Genomic DNA, 12,906 nt, shown 5'->3' with positions numbered 1-12,906 from the left:
TTGGCTTAGTTTTTCAGATTTTGGGACTTAAAACTATTATTATCAAGCCACTTTTATATTACAATTATCCCTTTCTACAAGTAAAAGACACTGAATCATGAATCATTAGTAAAGTATTAATGCAATGTCATTCACGGAAGAGATGGCTTTACAGTTGCACAATTTCAGATTAAGCATATTATTGATAAAGTAAAAATAGTATACATGATAAAACAGTTTCCTGCGGAAGTCCAAAATCTGTTACATTGACTGTACTCTGTTCTGAATTAATAAATAAGACTTTGAAATGCTCCATAAGTAATTTTTTAATAGATCTAATATTACTCCTGTAATACCATATTTTTCATTTTTAAGCAACAAGGCATTATTGGGAATATTATCAGAGGCTCTAATCAAGTCTAAAAAAACTGCTAGCTATTTCCTATTAATATTTGTATTTTGGAATATCATTGTAGTAATGCATCCTTCTGTGCATTTGTTCAGTTGAAATCCATACTGATTTGAATCAAGTAATTTGTGCTGATCTATAAACTTAGTTAACCCAAATTTGATTAATTTTCTATTATCTTAGCTACATTATTTATCAAAGTAATCAATCGGTCTGTAATTTTCAAAAAAAGTTGGCCTGCCTGTTTTGTAAAGCAATTTAATTTTCACATTTTTAAAATATGCAGAAAGTTATAATGACCAAAATATATTTTTTTTTAATATAAGAAAGAGGCTGTGAAATAAGTGGGGAACTAAATTCGAGGCTAGAACTTTATTTACTTTAGTAAAAGTAAATAAATACTTACTTTAGTAAGTATTTTTTTACTTTATTAATTACTGACTGTATTTCTTAAGGAGAGACTGGAATTAGAAACTGTGAGAATTTAAAAAAATTGCGGTTGTCATATGAGTTCATTAAGAGTTAGATAATTGGATTTAAATATTATCAGCATTTTGCTTACCAACACCAGCTAGGAATTAGTTATTGCTGACGTTTATATCATTGTGGGGTACATTGATATCAAATAAGTTTTTGCTGTATTTCCAGTTTCACATTGTTGTTTTTACATTCGTGCACTCTTTTCCTGTAATAATCTGATTAAACGGTCCTTACTTTATGAATATGCCTCATACAAGTAAATGAAAGACAAAACCCTACTTACACAGATTCCTCCATCTCTACAGGTACTGTTGGAAATGCTTACTGCCATGGTCTGGGCACAGTTTGGCCTAATAAATCATGTTGAATACGACTTACTGTAATTCGTCACATTGGATGTTGTTGATGGCGTTGTGTGTATTCTGTTGAAATGCATCATGAGTTCATGGATTGTTTTGGTAAACCTTGCCCTTCATGTTGCCCCACAAATAAAAATTGCAACTGGATAGATCAGGCAACTGTGGAGACTGTGAATCCTTCAAGACAGTCCTGTCAGTTGTGAAAACTAAGTACACAACTGCCAAGGAGGCATATGCTGCTGTGCTGTCCTGCTGGTAATACACAAAATGTTAATCTGGTGTCAGTTGCTCTACAATGGGCCGGAAGATGGCAATGTAATGCACTGAGTTCACAGTGTCTTTGAAGAAAATGGGTCCAATGATTCTTGTTCCCGACTCAGCGCACTACACTCCTATCTTTACATCATGCCGCGATAGCTTGAATATTTGTATGGGTTGTAACCGGACCAGTATCATAAATTTTGCAAATTAATGTAGCCATTGAAGTGGAACCATGCCTCATCATTCGTCATGAAGTAGAGGTTTGGGTCGAGTTGACCACTTTTGATTTCCTGCAGTAGTCGTGTGCAATACAAAGCCATGATCTTGTATGGCTTCAGTTTCTGTTCCTTTACGGTGTGCTGGTGAGAATATCTTCCTTCTGCGTCTTGGTCCTTTCAACAGGTGGGTAGTGATGCTTCTTTTCAAGCACAGATCCAGTTTACTCCAACTTTATGAACTCATCTGTGGATGATTTGTGTATGAATGAATCACTGTTGTACTCTGCACAGAAGTTTTCTTGCACTCATTTGATCGATCCGCCCTGCGTGTAATATTCCTTGATGATGAATATTCTGGTAACCTTTGTCAGCAGCATATTCATATGTATGTATGCACTGGTGGTTGGCCTTTATCTCAACTGCAATTCCTGCACAGTTACAGGTTGTGTACCCCCTCTTGCAATTTCCCCTCTTGTCATTCAAGGTCAATGTGCGTCACAACTCGCTGCATGGTTTTGAAATGTTATTACTTGTTGCTATGTGAAGCACATCAATGCTTTTTGGTTTCTCCTCACCCTTGTTCAGTTTGGTTTTCTTGAACTACAGATATAAATGAAATTCCATGACTTTGTAATAAGAGTTATATCAGTAGATTAATATCCATTTTCCTCCTAAATTTATTTATAGAACTATTTTTGACTAGCTTATTATTGAATGCCTAGTGGAACATTACAGCATAGTGCTCTGTTATAGTGGTTTATCGCTTATTGTGTATTTTAATATATCGTCTTAATTTGTTTTTTAAGTATATGATCAATACATGATATATGTTCAGTTTCCTTTCGAGTAGTTCATTAATGCAAGATATAAAACCTTATTTACTTTAAATATTAATATAGTGCTGAAGTATTACTATTACTATTCAGAAATATATTTATATTTAGATCTTTGATAGTAGTATTATTTAATATCTAAACTTACTCAAATAAATATTAAAAATTAAGAAAATAATTTAAATTGATATTTGAAGCAGCAGTAAGTAACTAGCCATTAATGTTAGTAATTGACCTTTATTTTTTTTATTCAGACAGATTATATTATTACATTCCTGCATATTGTATGAAGTAGTTTTAAAAATCAATATTTTCACTTTTAATTACTCATAAAACATCAATTTATTTAGTTAATTTTTTCTTAATTTTTTTGTAACTATTAATAAATATAGGTAAATTGAAAGTTTTCTCTAGACAAGACTTTAATTAAAAAAAGAATATAGTTTTGCAATCATTTAGTATATATATAGTAATTCATCAAAATGCTTAGTAAGCTAAATGTTTAGGTCAAAAATATTAAAGAGTGTTTCTTCTATATGGTAAATAATTAAAATAATCCTTAATTACACCCATTTCAATTACTTTGTAATCAAATAATTTGAATTGCCCATCGACCTTAACAAAAGAAGTCTTAAGACATTTTTTCTAACTAAAACTTAACTTAAAATTTAATTAAATTAAATTATTAACTAAACTTCAGTGTTCTTCCTTTTAATAAAAATCATTCAGTTTTTCACCCAAACAAATTAAATTTATTTTTGTTGACAAAAACTGTAACGTTGTAGGCTAGTTCCCTATGGTAATTCGAAAGTTGTTCATTGTTAAAAATTGGCCCATCTGGAAAATTTCAGTTTAGATGAGTGCTTTATAAAGATTTCCTGGTGGATTTCTTACATTATTTTCAGTTTTAGATTTTACAGTTTGTCAAGACATGGTTCCTTATTAAGCCAGTTAAAGCGGATAATAATCTGCAAAATTTCTGAGAGAATATTTCATTTATATGTTCATGTTTTATTATCCTGCTGTATTGAACAAGTTCCAGAATTCTAGTCTCGATTTCATAAATCTTTATAATTTATCTTTTTAGATTTTTCAAACATGATGTAGCCATTAGTATTGCTGGAGCACTTTTCTATAGTATGAAGAATGAGAAAAACCCTTATGTTTGTACTCGGTTTTTCTCCCTATGACTTTCAGTTTGGACACAGCAATAGATTTTATTTCATGACTTATTCTGCTTACCTTTTTTCACTTGTATTTTCATCTTTGAATTTGAAATATGATAACTCTATAAGATGAACACTTCTAATTCTATTTTTGTTTTGTTATATGTATCATTGTTGCTTCCTCATTTTTTGCATGTAATTGTTTTACATATGTACTATTTCCTCAGTATCTTTTGGTGATTGTTTAATAATTGAAATAGCCCTTTAGTTTTAGGTATATCTTTTTACAAAAAAAAGTTATTTAACAATTAATGTTTTGAGGGTTTTCTTGTTTTTTAAAAATTTATATTCAGAAATTGTTGAGATTAAATTACAAAAGTTCCCTGTTATATTTAAACATCTCTGTTACAGTTTTAGAGGACATTAACTTTGAATTTCATATATTTTATTATCTATACATGTAGATATAATAATTAACATTAAATCAGGTTATACATTTTTTTAAAAATAAACAAGTGTAAAATTTTATCATGTTTAATTTCTGCCAGAGATTAAGTTCTTATATACAAATTTATAAATCACCATATAATTTGTTGATAATTTTTTTAAATATTTGCTTGATATCACATATATGCTCCACCGTGAACAAGAAATATCTTCTTTTTTTTTTTTTGTCTTCAGTCATTTGACTGGTTTGATGCAGCTCTCCAAGATTCCCTATCTAGTGCTAGTCGTTTCATTTCAGTATACCCTCTACATCCTACATCCCCAACAATTTGTTTTACATACTCCAAACGTGGCCTGCCTACATAATTTTTCCCTTCTACCTGTCCTTCCAATATTAAAGCGACTATTCCAGGATGCCTTAGTATGTGGCCTATAGGTCTGTCTCTTCTTTTAACTATATTTTCCAAATGCTACTTTCTTCATCTATTTGCCGCAATACCTCTTCATTTGTCACTTTCTACCGTTGATAATAAACTCAGACAGATTAAAGATTCTGTGTTACCATGGGACACCTCATACAGAAAAACTCGGCGTGAGGAAGTAGTCCTTTGTCGATTGCGGATAGGACACACGAGGATCACACACGATTACCTGATGATAAGAGGACAAGCACCCCTATGCGCACGATGCAACTGCACCATATACTCGTGGATTGCATATGTTATGCGGCACTGCATCGTAAATTTAATCTACCCAGAAACATCCGTGGTGTCTTGTGCAATGATAATGAAATTTTAACCCGGTTGTTTTTATTTCTTCAAAGTGCTGGGTTAATGCAAAAAATTTAATATCGTTGCGTATATTTTTTAATGCTAGAAGAGTTTTTAAATAAGTTTCTTTTTTTCTGAGTTTTTGATTTTTTTTTATTCTTTATTTTTTTTTTTTTTTTTATCCGATTAGGAGCCTTTTACACTCCTTATCGGAATTTGTTAAATTTTATATAGTTATTTTTTATTTATTTTATTTATTTATTTTTTTATTTTTAATATTTTAAAGACTGTCTGTGATATTAGTTGTAAGATTTTAGTAATGTTAGTTTTATGTTTTATTTCAACTTTTTAATTTTTATTTTTAATCTAGTTTTAATTATATAATTTGTGTTAGTCCTAAATTTTATTTCATTTTGTTGTTTTAGTTTTAAGTTTTATATTAGATCTTTTATGGTTTTTAGTTTTTTTTTAGTCTTTTGTTATCCAAGAATGGGCCCTTTACACCCATCTTGGACTTTGTAAAATTCTATTTACTTTGATCTTATATTAGTTTTTACCTTCGATATTAGTTATAAGTTTTATTCATCATTTAGAATAGTTTTAAAACATTTAATTTTCTATATAAAAAAAGGATCCGGGCGATGATAACGCACAAGCGTTTTTCGCCCTCAAAAAAAAAAAAAAAAAAAAAAAAAATTTGTCACTTTATCCACCCATCTGATTTTTAACATTCTCCTATAGCACCACATTTCAAAAGCTTCTAATCTTTTCTTCTCAGATACTCCGATGGTCCAAGTTTCACTTCCATATAAAGCGACACTCCAAACATACACTTTCAAAAATCTTTTCCTGACATTTAAATTAATTTTTGATGTAAACAAATTATATTAATTACTGAAGGCTCGTTTAGCTTGTGCTATTCGGCATTTTATATCGCTCCTGCTTCGTCCATCTTTAGTAATTTTACTTCCCAAATAACAAAATTCTTCTACCTCCATAATCTTTTCTCCTCCTATTTTCACATTCAGTGGTCCATCTTTGTTATTTCTACTACATTTCATTACTTTTGTTTTGTTCTTGTTTATTTTCATGCGATAGTTTTTGCGTAGGACTTCATCTATGCCGTTCATTGTTTCTTCTAAATCCTTTTTACTCTCGGCTAGAATTACTATATCATCAGCAAATCGTAGCATCTTTATCTTTTCACCTTGTACTGTTACTCCGAATCTAAATTGTTCTTTAACATCATTAACTGCTAGTTCCATGTAAAGATTAAAAAGTAACGGAGATAGGGAACATCCTTGGCGGACTCCCTTTCTTATTAGGGCTTCTTTCTTATGTTCTTCACTTGTTATTGTAGCTGTTTGGTTCCTGTACATGTTAGCAATTGTTCTTCTATCTCTGTATTTGAACCCTAATTTTTTTAAAATGCTGAACATTTTATTCCAGTCTACGTTATCGAAAGCCTTTTCTAGGTCTATAAACGCCAAGTATGTTGGTTTGTTTTTCTTTAATCATCCTTCTACTATTAATCTGACGCCTAAAATTGCTTCCCTTGTCCCTATACTTTTCCTGAAACCAAATTGGTCTTCTCCTAACACTTCTTCCACTCTCCTCTCAATTCTTCTGTACAAAATTCTAGTTAAGATTTTTGATGCATGACTAGTTAAACTAATTGTTCTGTATTCTTCACATTTATCTGCCCCTGCTTTCTTTGGTATCATAACTATAACACTTTTTTTGAAGTCTGATGGAAATTCCCCATTTTCATAAATATTACACACCAGTTTGTATAATCTATCAATCGCTTCCTCACCTGCACTGCGCAGTAATTCTACAGGTATTCCGTCTATTCCAGGAGCCTTTCTGCTATTTAAATCTTTTAATGCTCTCTTAAATTCAGATCTCAGTATTGTTTCTCCCATTTCATCCTCCTCAACTTCCTCTTCTTCCTCTATAACACCATTTTCTAATTCATATCCTCCGTATAACTCTTCAATATATTCCACCCATCTATCGACTTTACCTTTCGTATTATATATTGGTGTACCATCTTTGTTTAACAGATTACATTTTAATTTATGTACCCCAAAATTTTCCTTAACTTTCCTGTCTGCTCCGTCTATTTTACCAATGTTCATTTCTCTTTCCACTTCTGAACACTTTTCTTTAATCCACTCTTCTTTCACCAGTTTGCACTTCCTGTTTATAGCATTTCTTAATTGCCGATATTCCTTTTACTTTCTTCATCACTAGCATTCTTATATTTTCTACGTTCATCCATCAGCTGCAATATATCGTCTGAAACCCAAGGTTTTCTACCAGTTCTCTTTATTCCGCCTAAGTTTGCTTCTGCTGATTTAAGAATTTCCTTTTTAACATTCTCCCATTCTTCTTCTACATTTTCTACCTTATCTTTTTTACTCAGACCTCTTACGATGTCCTCCTCAAAAATCTTCTTTACCTCCTCTTCCTCAAGCTTCTCTAAATTCCACCGATTCATCTGACACCTTTTCTTCAGGTTTTTAAACCCCAATCTACATTTCATTATCACCAAATTATGGTCGCTATCAATGTCTGCTCCAGGGTAAGTTTTGCAGTCAACGAGTTGATTTCTAAATCTTTGCTTAACCATGATATAATATATCTGATACCTTGCAGTATCGCCTGGCTTTTTCCAAGTGTTTATTCTTCTATTATGATTTTTAAATTGGGTGTTGGCAATTACTAAATTATACTTCGTGCAAAACTCTATAAGTCGGTCCCCTCTTTCATTCCTTTTGCCCAGCCCGTATTCACCCACTATATTTCCTTCATTGCATTTTCCAATGCTTACATTCCAATCTCCAACTATAATTAAATTTTCATCTCCTTTTACGTGTTTATTTGCTTCATCAATCTCTTCGTATACGCACTCTACCTCATCATCATCATGGGCGCTTGTAGGCATATAGACGTTAACAATCGTCAGTTTAGGTTTTGATTTTATCCTTAAACTGATATAGTTTTGTTTTGAACATAAACTAATATAAAATAACAATTGCAAACTATGAAAATGAAATCTTTGGCTAAAATTTTGAGATAAGTATTGTAAAACAATTACATTAAGTAGCTTAGGCAGCATAAGACAAAATATATTTTTTAAATTTTTTCTTAAACCCACAGTGTGAAATGCATTACGTGAAAGATGACTGAATTTGAGTACAGAATACAATGAAATTGAAGCAGTAAATACAATATTGTATGTGATAGCAATAGTATCGGCTATATATCCAACACCACCGTAGATGCTAATATCCTGCGTTTAGATGCTCTGGGACCTCCGACATTGGCCCTTAGCCTCATCAGTGTTGAGGACATTCGCTCCGCCTTTGTGGCCACCTAAAATAGATTTATCATTGTTTTTGTTAGCTTATTTTAAAAAAAATCTTTGGAATCATTAGACAAAGATTCCTCAACTTTAACAGTATAATTAAAAAATAAATCTTGACTAAGAGTATTACAAATATTTTGTTCTTAAATATATCTTAATAATAAGGTAGATCTATGTTGTTTTTGAAGCTTATGGAAGTTTTTCTCATTAATAATTGCGTAAATTCTCAGTAGAGAACTGCTTCAAAAATTACATTTTTTATAAATATTTTTTGTACATGAGTATCAACAATATTGTTAATATGTAGTTGCAGTTCTAAAAAAAAGTCTATATTGGTGATAAATATCAAATCCGAGTCAGGTATTGCATTTTTCATTTGCTACTAAATTCAGTTTCCTTGTTTCACTCACAAACTTCAATATTATATGGCAATATAGTAAATAAATATCATTTACAATCAAACTCCTATTTAGTAAATGGTGAATTTTATAAAAATATCTGGTAAGAATTGTTTAGGTATATGATTTAATTCAAAACCTTAGGCAACGTTATCTCTAAGGTAAATGATATTTACCATGATAAAAAGTTTTACTGTAAGCATTATTAACATAATGTCAGTAAGATTAGAAAAAACTCATGGGAATTACCTTAAGAGTTTTAACAGATTATTTGATTGTAAAAGGTTACAATTTGTAGAAAAATCTATAAGATGAGTTGAAACATTTTTTGATAATATTTAGCAAAATCGGGCATATTAAAGTCACCTAATAATAATAGTAATAATTTAACTGTGGCTGTCTATATGTATATGTGTATGCTAACCAAATTACAGTAGCAATTTATTTTTATTTAATAAATTATAAAAAAAAATCGTAAAAATCTTTACTTTGTAGCATTCATTTTTTTGTTTTTTATTACAGCAAGTAGATTTACTACAGCTGAAAGAGGAACTACTTTATATCAAAAAAGATCATTTAACAATTGAAGACACTAACTTGAATAAATCAGAAAATTTAGAAGTTAAAAATGAAGTGGTATGTAAGGATATTAGATTTTGCATACAGTGAAAACACCAATTTTTCAGATGAACCTTTGCAAGGCCAGATCTGGATAATTGGGTAAAAATTTACTTTAATAAGTTTTACAAAGGCTAAAAAAATACATATATGTTTTTGCTAAGTGAAGTGAAAAAAGTTAAATTAAAAAACCAGTAAAATTAAGATTGATAAAAAAAATCCCTATTGAAGTGAAGATTTATTTGAAAAAATTGAAATTATAAGTTAAAATTTTTTCAAACAATGTGTTAGCTTTTTTAAGTTGTCTAATCTGAATTTAAGCTTTAAAGTTTTTGAAATATGAAAATTATTTTAGAAATATGTTTGTTTTCCTTAGTGTGGAAATTTCTAAAACAAGAGGCAGCACAAATACCAATATCATCTTCATAGCGATAAAGTTGCAATTCATTTCTTATGTTTCTTATACTAAAAACATCTTATTTTGTGTAGGTTTTTTGTGAATCCCGAATATTTGACTGGAAATGTCATTACACAGAGAGAGAATTAGAGGATCTTCTCAGAGGGCCTACCTTTTTTGGAAATGCCTATGATGAATTTCAACAATTTTCTGTCTGAATTGAAGATGATTGTACTTCTCAGCACTTTTCTTATGTAAACTATGAGCATTAAATACAGTGATATTTAAAAGTTGGCAGAACTGCTTTTATATACCCTTTTTGTCTTTTTCTTTTGAATAGATATGCGCTTGCAGTTGATCCACCTTATCAACTCGGTCTATAAAAATATAATCGTTGGCAACTTTTGGAACTATAGTCTTCTTTCCTTTCCATACTTCTACTACACTATTTATGTTTAGTCGTCAAACACAAGACATGTCATTTATCTTCCCACTTAAGGAAGATAAAGATTCCCATTTATCTTCTCAACATCATTTTACCCTCCTAATCACACATTGAATGAATTTCATTTTTATTTAATTTTAAAATAGATTTATATTGTGTTTGAAGCTTATGGGTTTTTTCTTATTAATAATTGCGGTAATAAGTTCACTAGAGGACTTCTTCTTAAATTTTTGTATAAGTATTTATGTATGTGATTGTCAACAATATTATTAATACATAGTTGCGATTCATCAGCAAAAATTCCTATATCGTGTTCTATATCAAATCCTGGTCAGGTATGACATTTTTCATATGTTATAAAATTACATTTTCATGCACCACACAAGCTTCATGCTTATGTGATGATATCCATTTTTTTATAGCTATATTATTTATACAAAAATTACAAAATTCCCATTTGTCGTTTATGTATTTTATTGCTCTGTTTATCATGTACTTAAAAATATTAACCTTGTGGGACCAAATATGATTAGAATTCCTATTTATAATAATTTCATTTTAGATAGGTTTTTTTTTATATAATTCAGTTATTATTTGATTGTTTTTATTTTAACATATACATCTAAATAATTTATTTTTCTGTTATGTTCCATTTCATTTGTAAAATATAAAATTTTATGATCTGGATTGAATTTATTTAAAATTGCTTCATCATTATCTATAACTGGTTCATGTATAACTAAATTATCATCCACGAATCTGACCCACAATAAAATTTAATATACATGATTTATGCCATATACTGTTCTATTATCAAATTCCTGCAATATATTTTTGACATTAAAGCAGATAAGGGAAATCCTATGGGTAAAATATGTTCTCATATGTAACAGGTTCCAATAAATTCAAAATAATTCTGCTTACACATGTTTCTAATTGTTAAATATTTATAAATTTTATGTCTTCTCCTGCTTTTATTAATTTATTTTCTTTTGAGATTGTGTAATCAATGGGTTTATCTGGGTACATATTAATTATATCAAAGCTAGTAATTATAGTTTTAATAATTTTTAACTTATTTTATTTATTAATTCGTACCTGTTTTTTATATTATATTTATATTCTAAATTTATCTTTGATCTAATTGCTTTAACAATAATTTTAGTAATAATATAACTTAGGGCTGATTTGAAATTAATTAATCGTCTTGTTGGTATACTTTTCTTTTGTAATTTTGGAAAACCTGTAAGTTTTTGGGTGTAAGGTATGTTTGGATAATCTTAGTGGTCCGGTGGATAAACCACCTGACCCCTAAGGAGAATAAAGAGACTACATCATTAAGAAACACTGAAGTCAATAGAAGAAACTGGCTAACAGAAATATAAACAATGTGGAAATCCTTATTAAATATTTTAACGATATCCTAAATTGCGAAGAACCAACAAAATTCTTAAACTTTAACACCAACACCACCAGAAAACATCAACCCTCCCACAATAAAAGTAGTCTACCAAGCACTGGGTGAGATGAAGAATTACATAGCAGCAGGAGAAGATCAGACTTTTGGAAAGATCTGAAATCATGCAGGAAGATCAGCAAAAATTGTCCTTCATCTACAGTTTGTCAACATCTAGATCAAAGAAGAACTACCAGAACAGTGGACGATCCATTTCCTCATCCATTTCCATTTCCTACACAAAAATGCGGGCAAAACAGACCCTAACAATTAACTGGGGAGTCTCACTCCTAGACACAACATATAAAATTCTTTCAAGAATCATCCTCAACAGGAGCAAACCACAACTCAAAAAAAAAACCAGGAGAATACAAGGAAGGTTTCAGAGCCTGGAGGAGCTGCCCAGAACACATCTTGAATTTCAAGCTAATAATGGATTACAAACTGTGTCAAAGGTAAAATTGGGGTGAGCTCTCAGAACGTTTTGAGATCAAAACAGGACTGCGCCAAGGCAATGAGTTCTCACGACTACTGTTCAACTGTATTTTAGAAATGGTGATGAGGGAATGGCTCAAGCTCTCAAAAAGTTGTCTCACAAAAGTTAAAATGGGTGGAAAAATTGAAACAAACCTTCCTAGTTTTGCTGACGAGTTGGCACTTGTAGCAATTGGTATTGATGAAACTAAATCACGGATATTAGTACTTCAAAACATTACAAATAAAATTGGACCCAAAATTTAGTAACCCAATTTAAATATAACAACAAGAAATAGTAACAAACAATCTAAACAAACATTCCTTTATCTGAATAAGAAGAAAAATCTAGTTGAAGCACAAAAATTAACCTGGTACACTTATAATAAAAATGCCTATCAATAAATACAAAAATAAGACACTTAAACACAGTTATAAAACCATAAACCACTTATGCAGCAAACACTCTTCCACCTGAACAAACAATGAAAGACAGACAGATTCCAGAAGAAGGAAAGAAAAAATTAGAAGAACTTGCATGGATAAAAAGTATCTGAAAGATGGGCAGTGGTAGGAGTGTGCCAAACAAAATCATGTACAAAGAGTTAGAACCCATTACTGATATGCATAAGAGGAGATTAGGATTCTTTCGACATAATCATGTGGATGCAGTATTCAAGACTTCGGAAACTGCTAATGCAGTACAATCTCGACTCGGAAAATACAAAGGCAGGATGCAGATGATTGAGAGAAATAAGATAGGATCTGAAGGAAATTGGCATTACATCAGTAGACGCCACAGGTACGATAAAATTAAATGAGA

At 30.5% G+C, this 12,906-nt stretch overlaps 1 protein-coding gene across 3 annotated transcripts in view; it reads left to right on the top strand.

Moving 5' to 3' along the window:
- The window catches only part of LOC142317306 (uncharacterized), a 39,655-nt gene that overhangs the window by 21,146 nt on the left and 5,603 nt on the right, over positions 1–12,906 (top strand). Inside the window, exon 4 of one of the 3 annotated variants that reach the window (XM_075353743.1) lies at positions 9,216–9,413. The exons of 1 other annotated variant lie outside the window; for it this stretch is intronic. In XM_075353743.1, the coding sequence (XP_075209858.1) occupies positions 9,216–9,280 (65 nt within the window). In that variant the 3' untranslated portion in view covers positions 9,281–9,413. The remainder of the gene's footprint in view (positions 1–9,215; positions 9,414–12,906) is intronic. One more of the 3 variants, XM_075353744.1, reaches the window with a different exon arrangement.

Source organism: Lycorma delicatula, chromosome 1 (genome assembly GCF_047948215.1).
Source record: "Lycorma delicatula isolate Av1 chromosome 1, ASM4794821v1, whole genome shotgun sequence".
Taxonomy (NCBI): Eukaryota; Metazoa; Arthropoda; class Insecta; order Hemiptera; family Fulgoridae; genus Lycorma; species Lycorma delicatula.
This window is presented reverse-complemented; position numbering and strand designations above follow the sequence as displayed.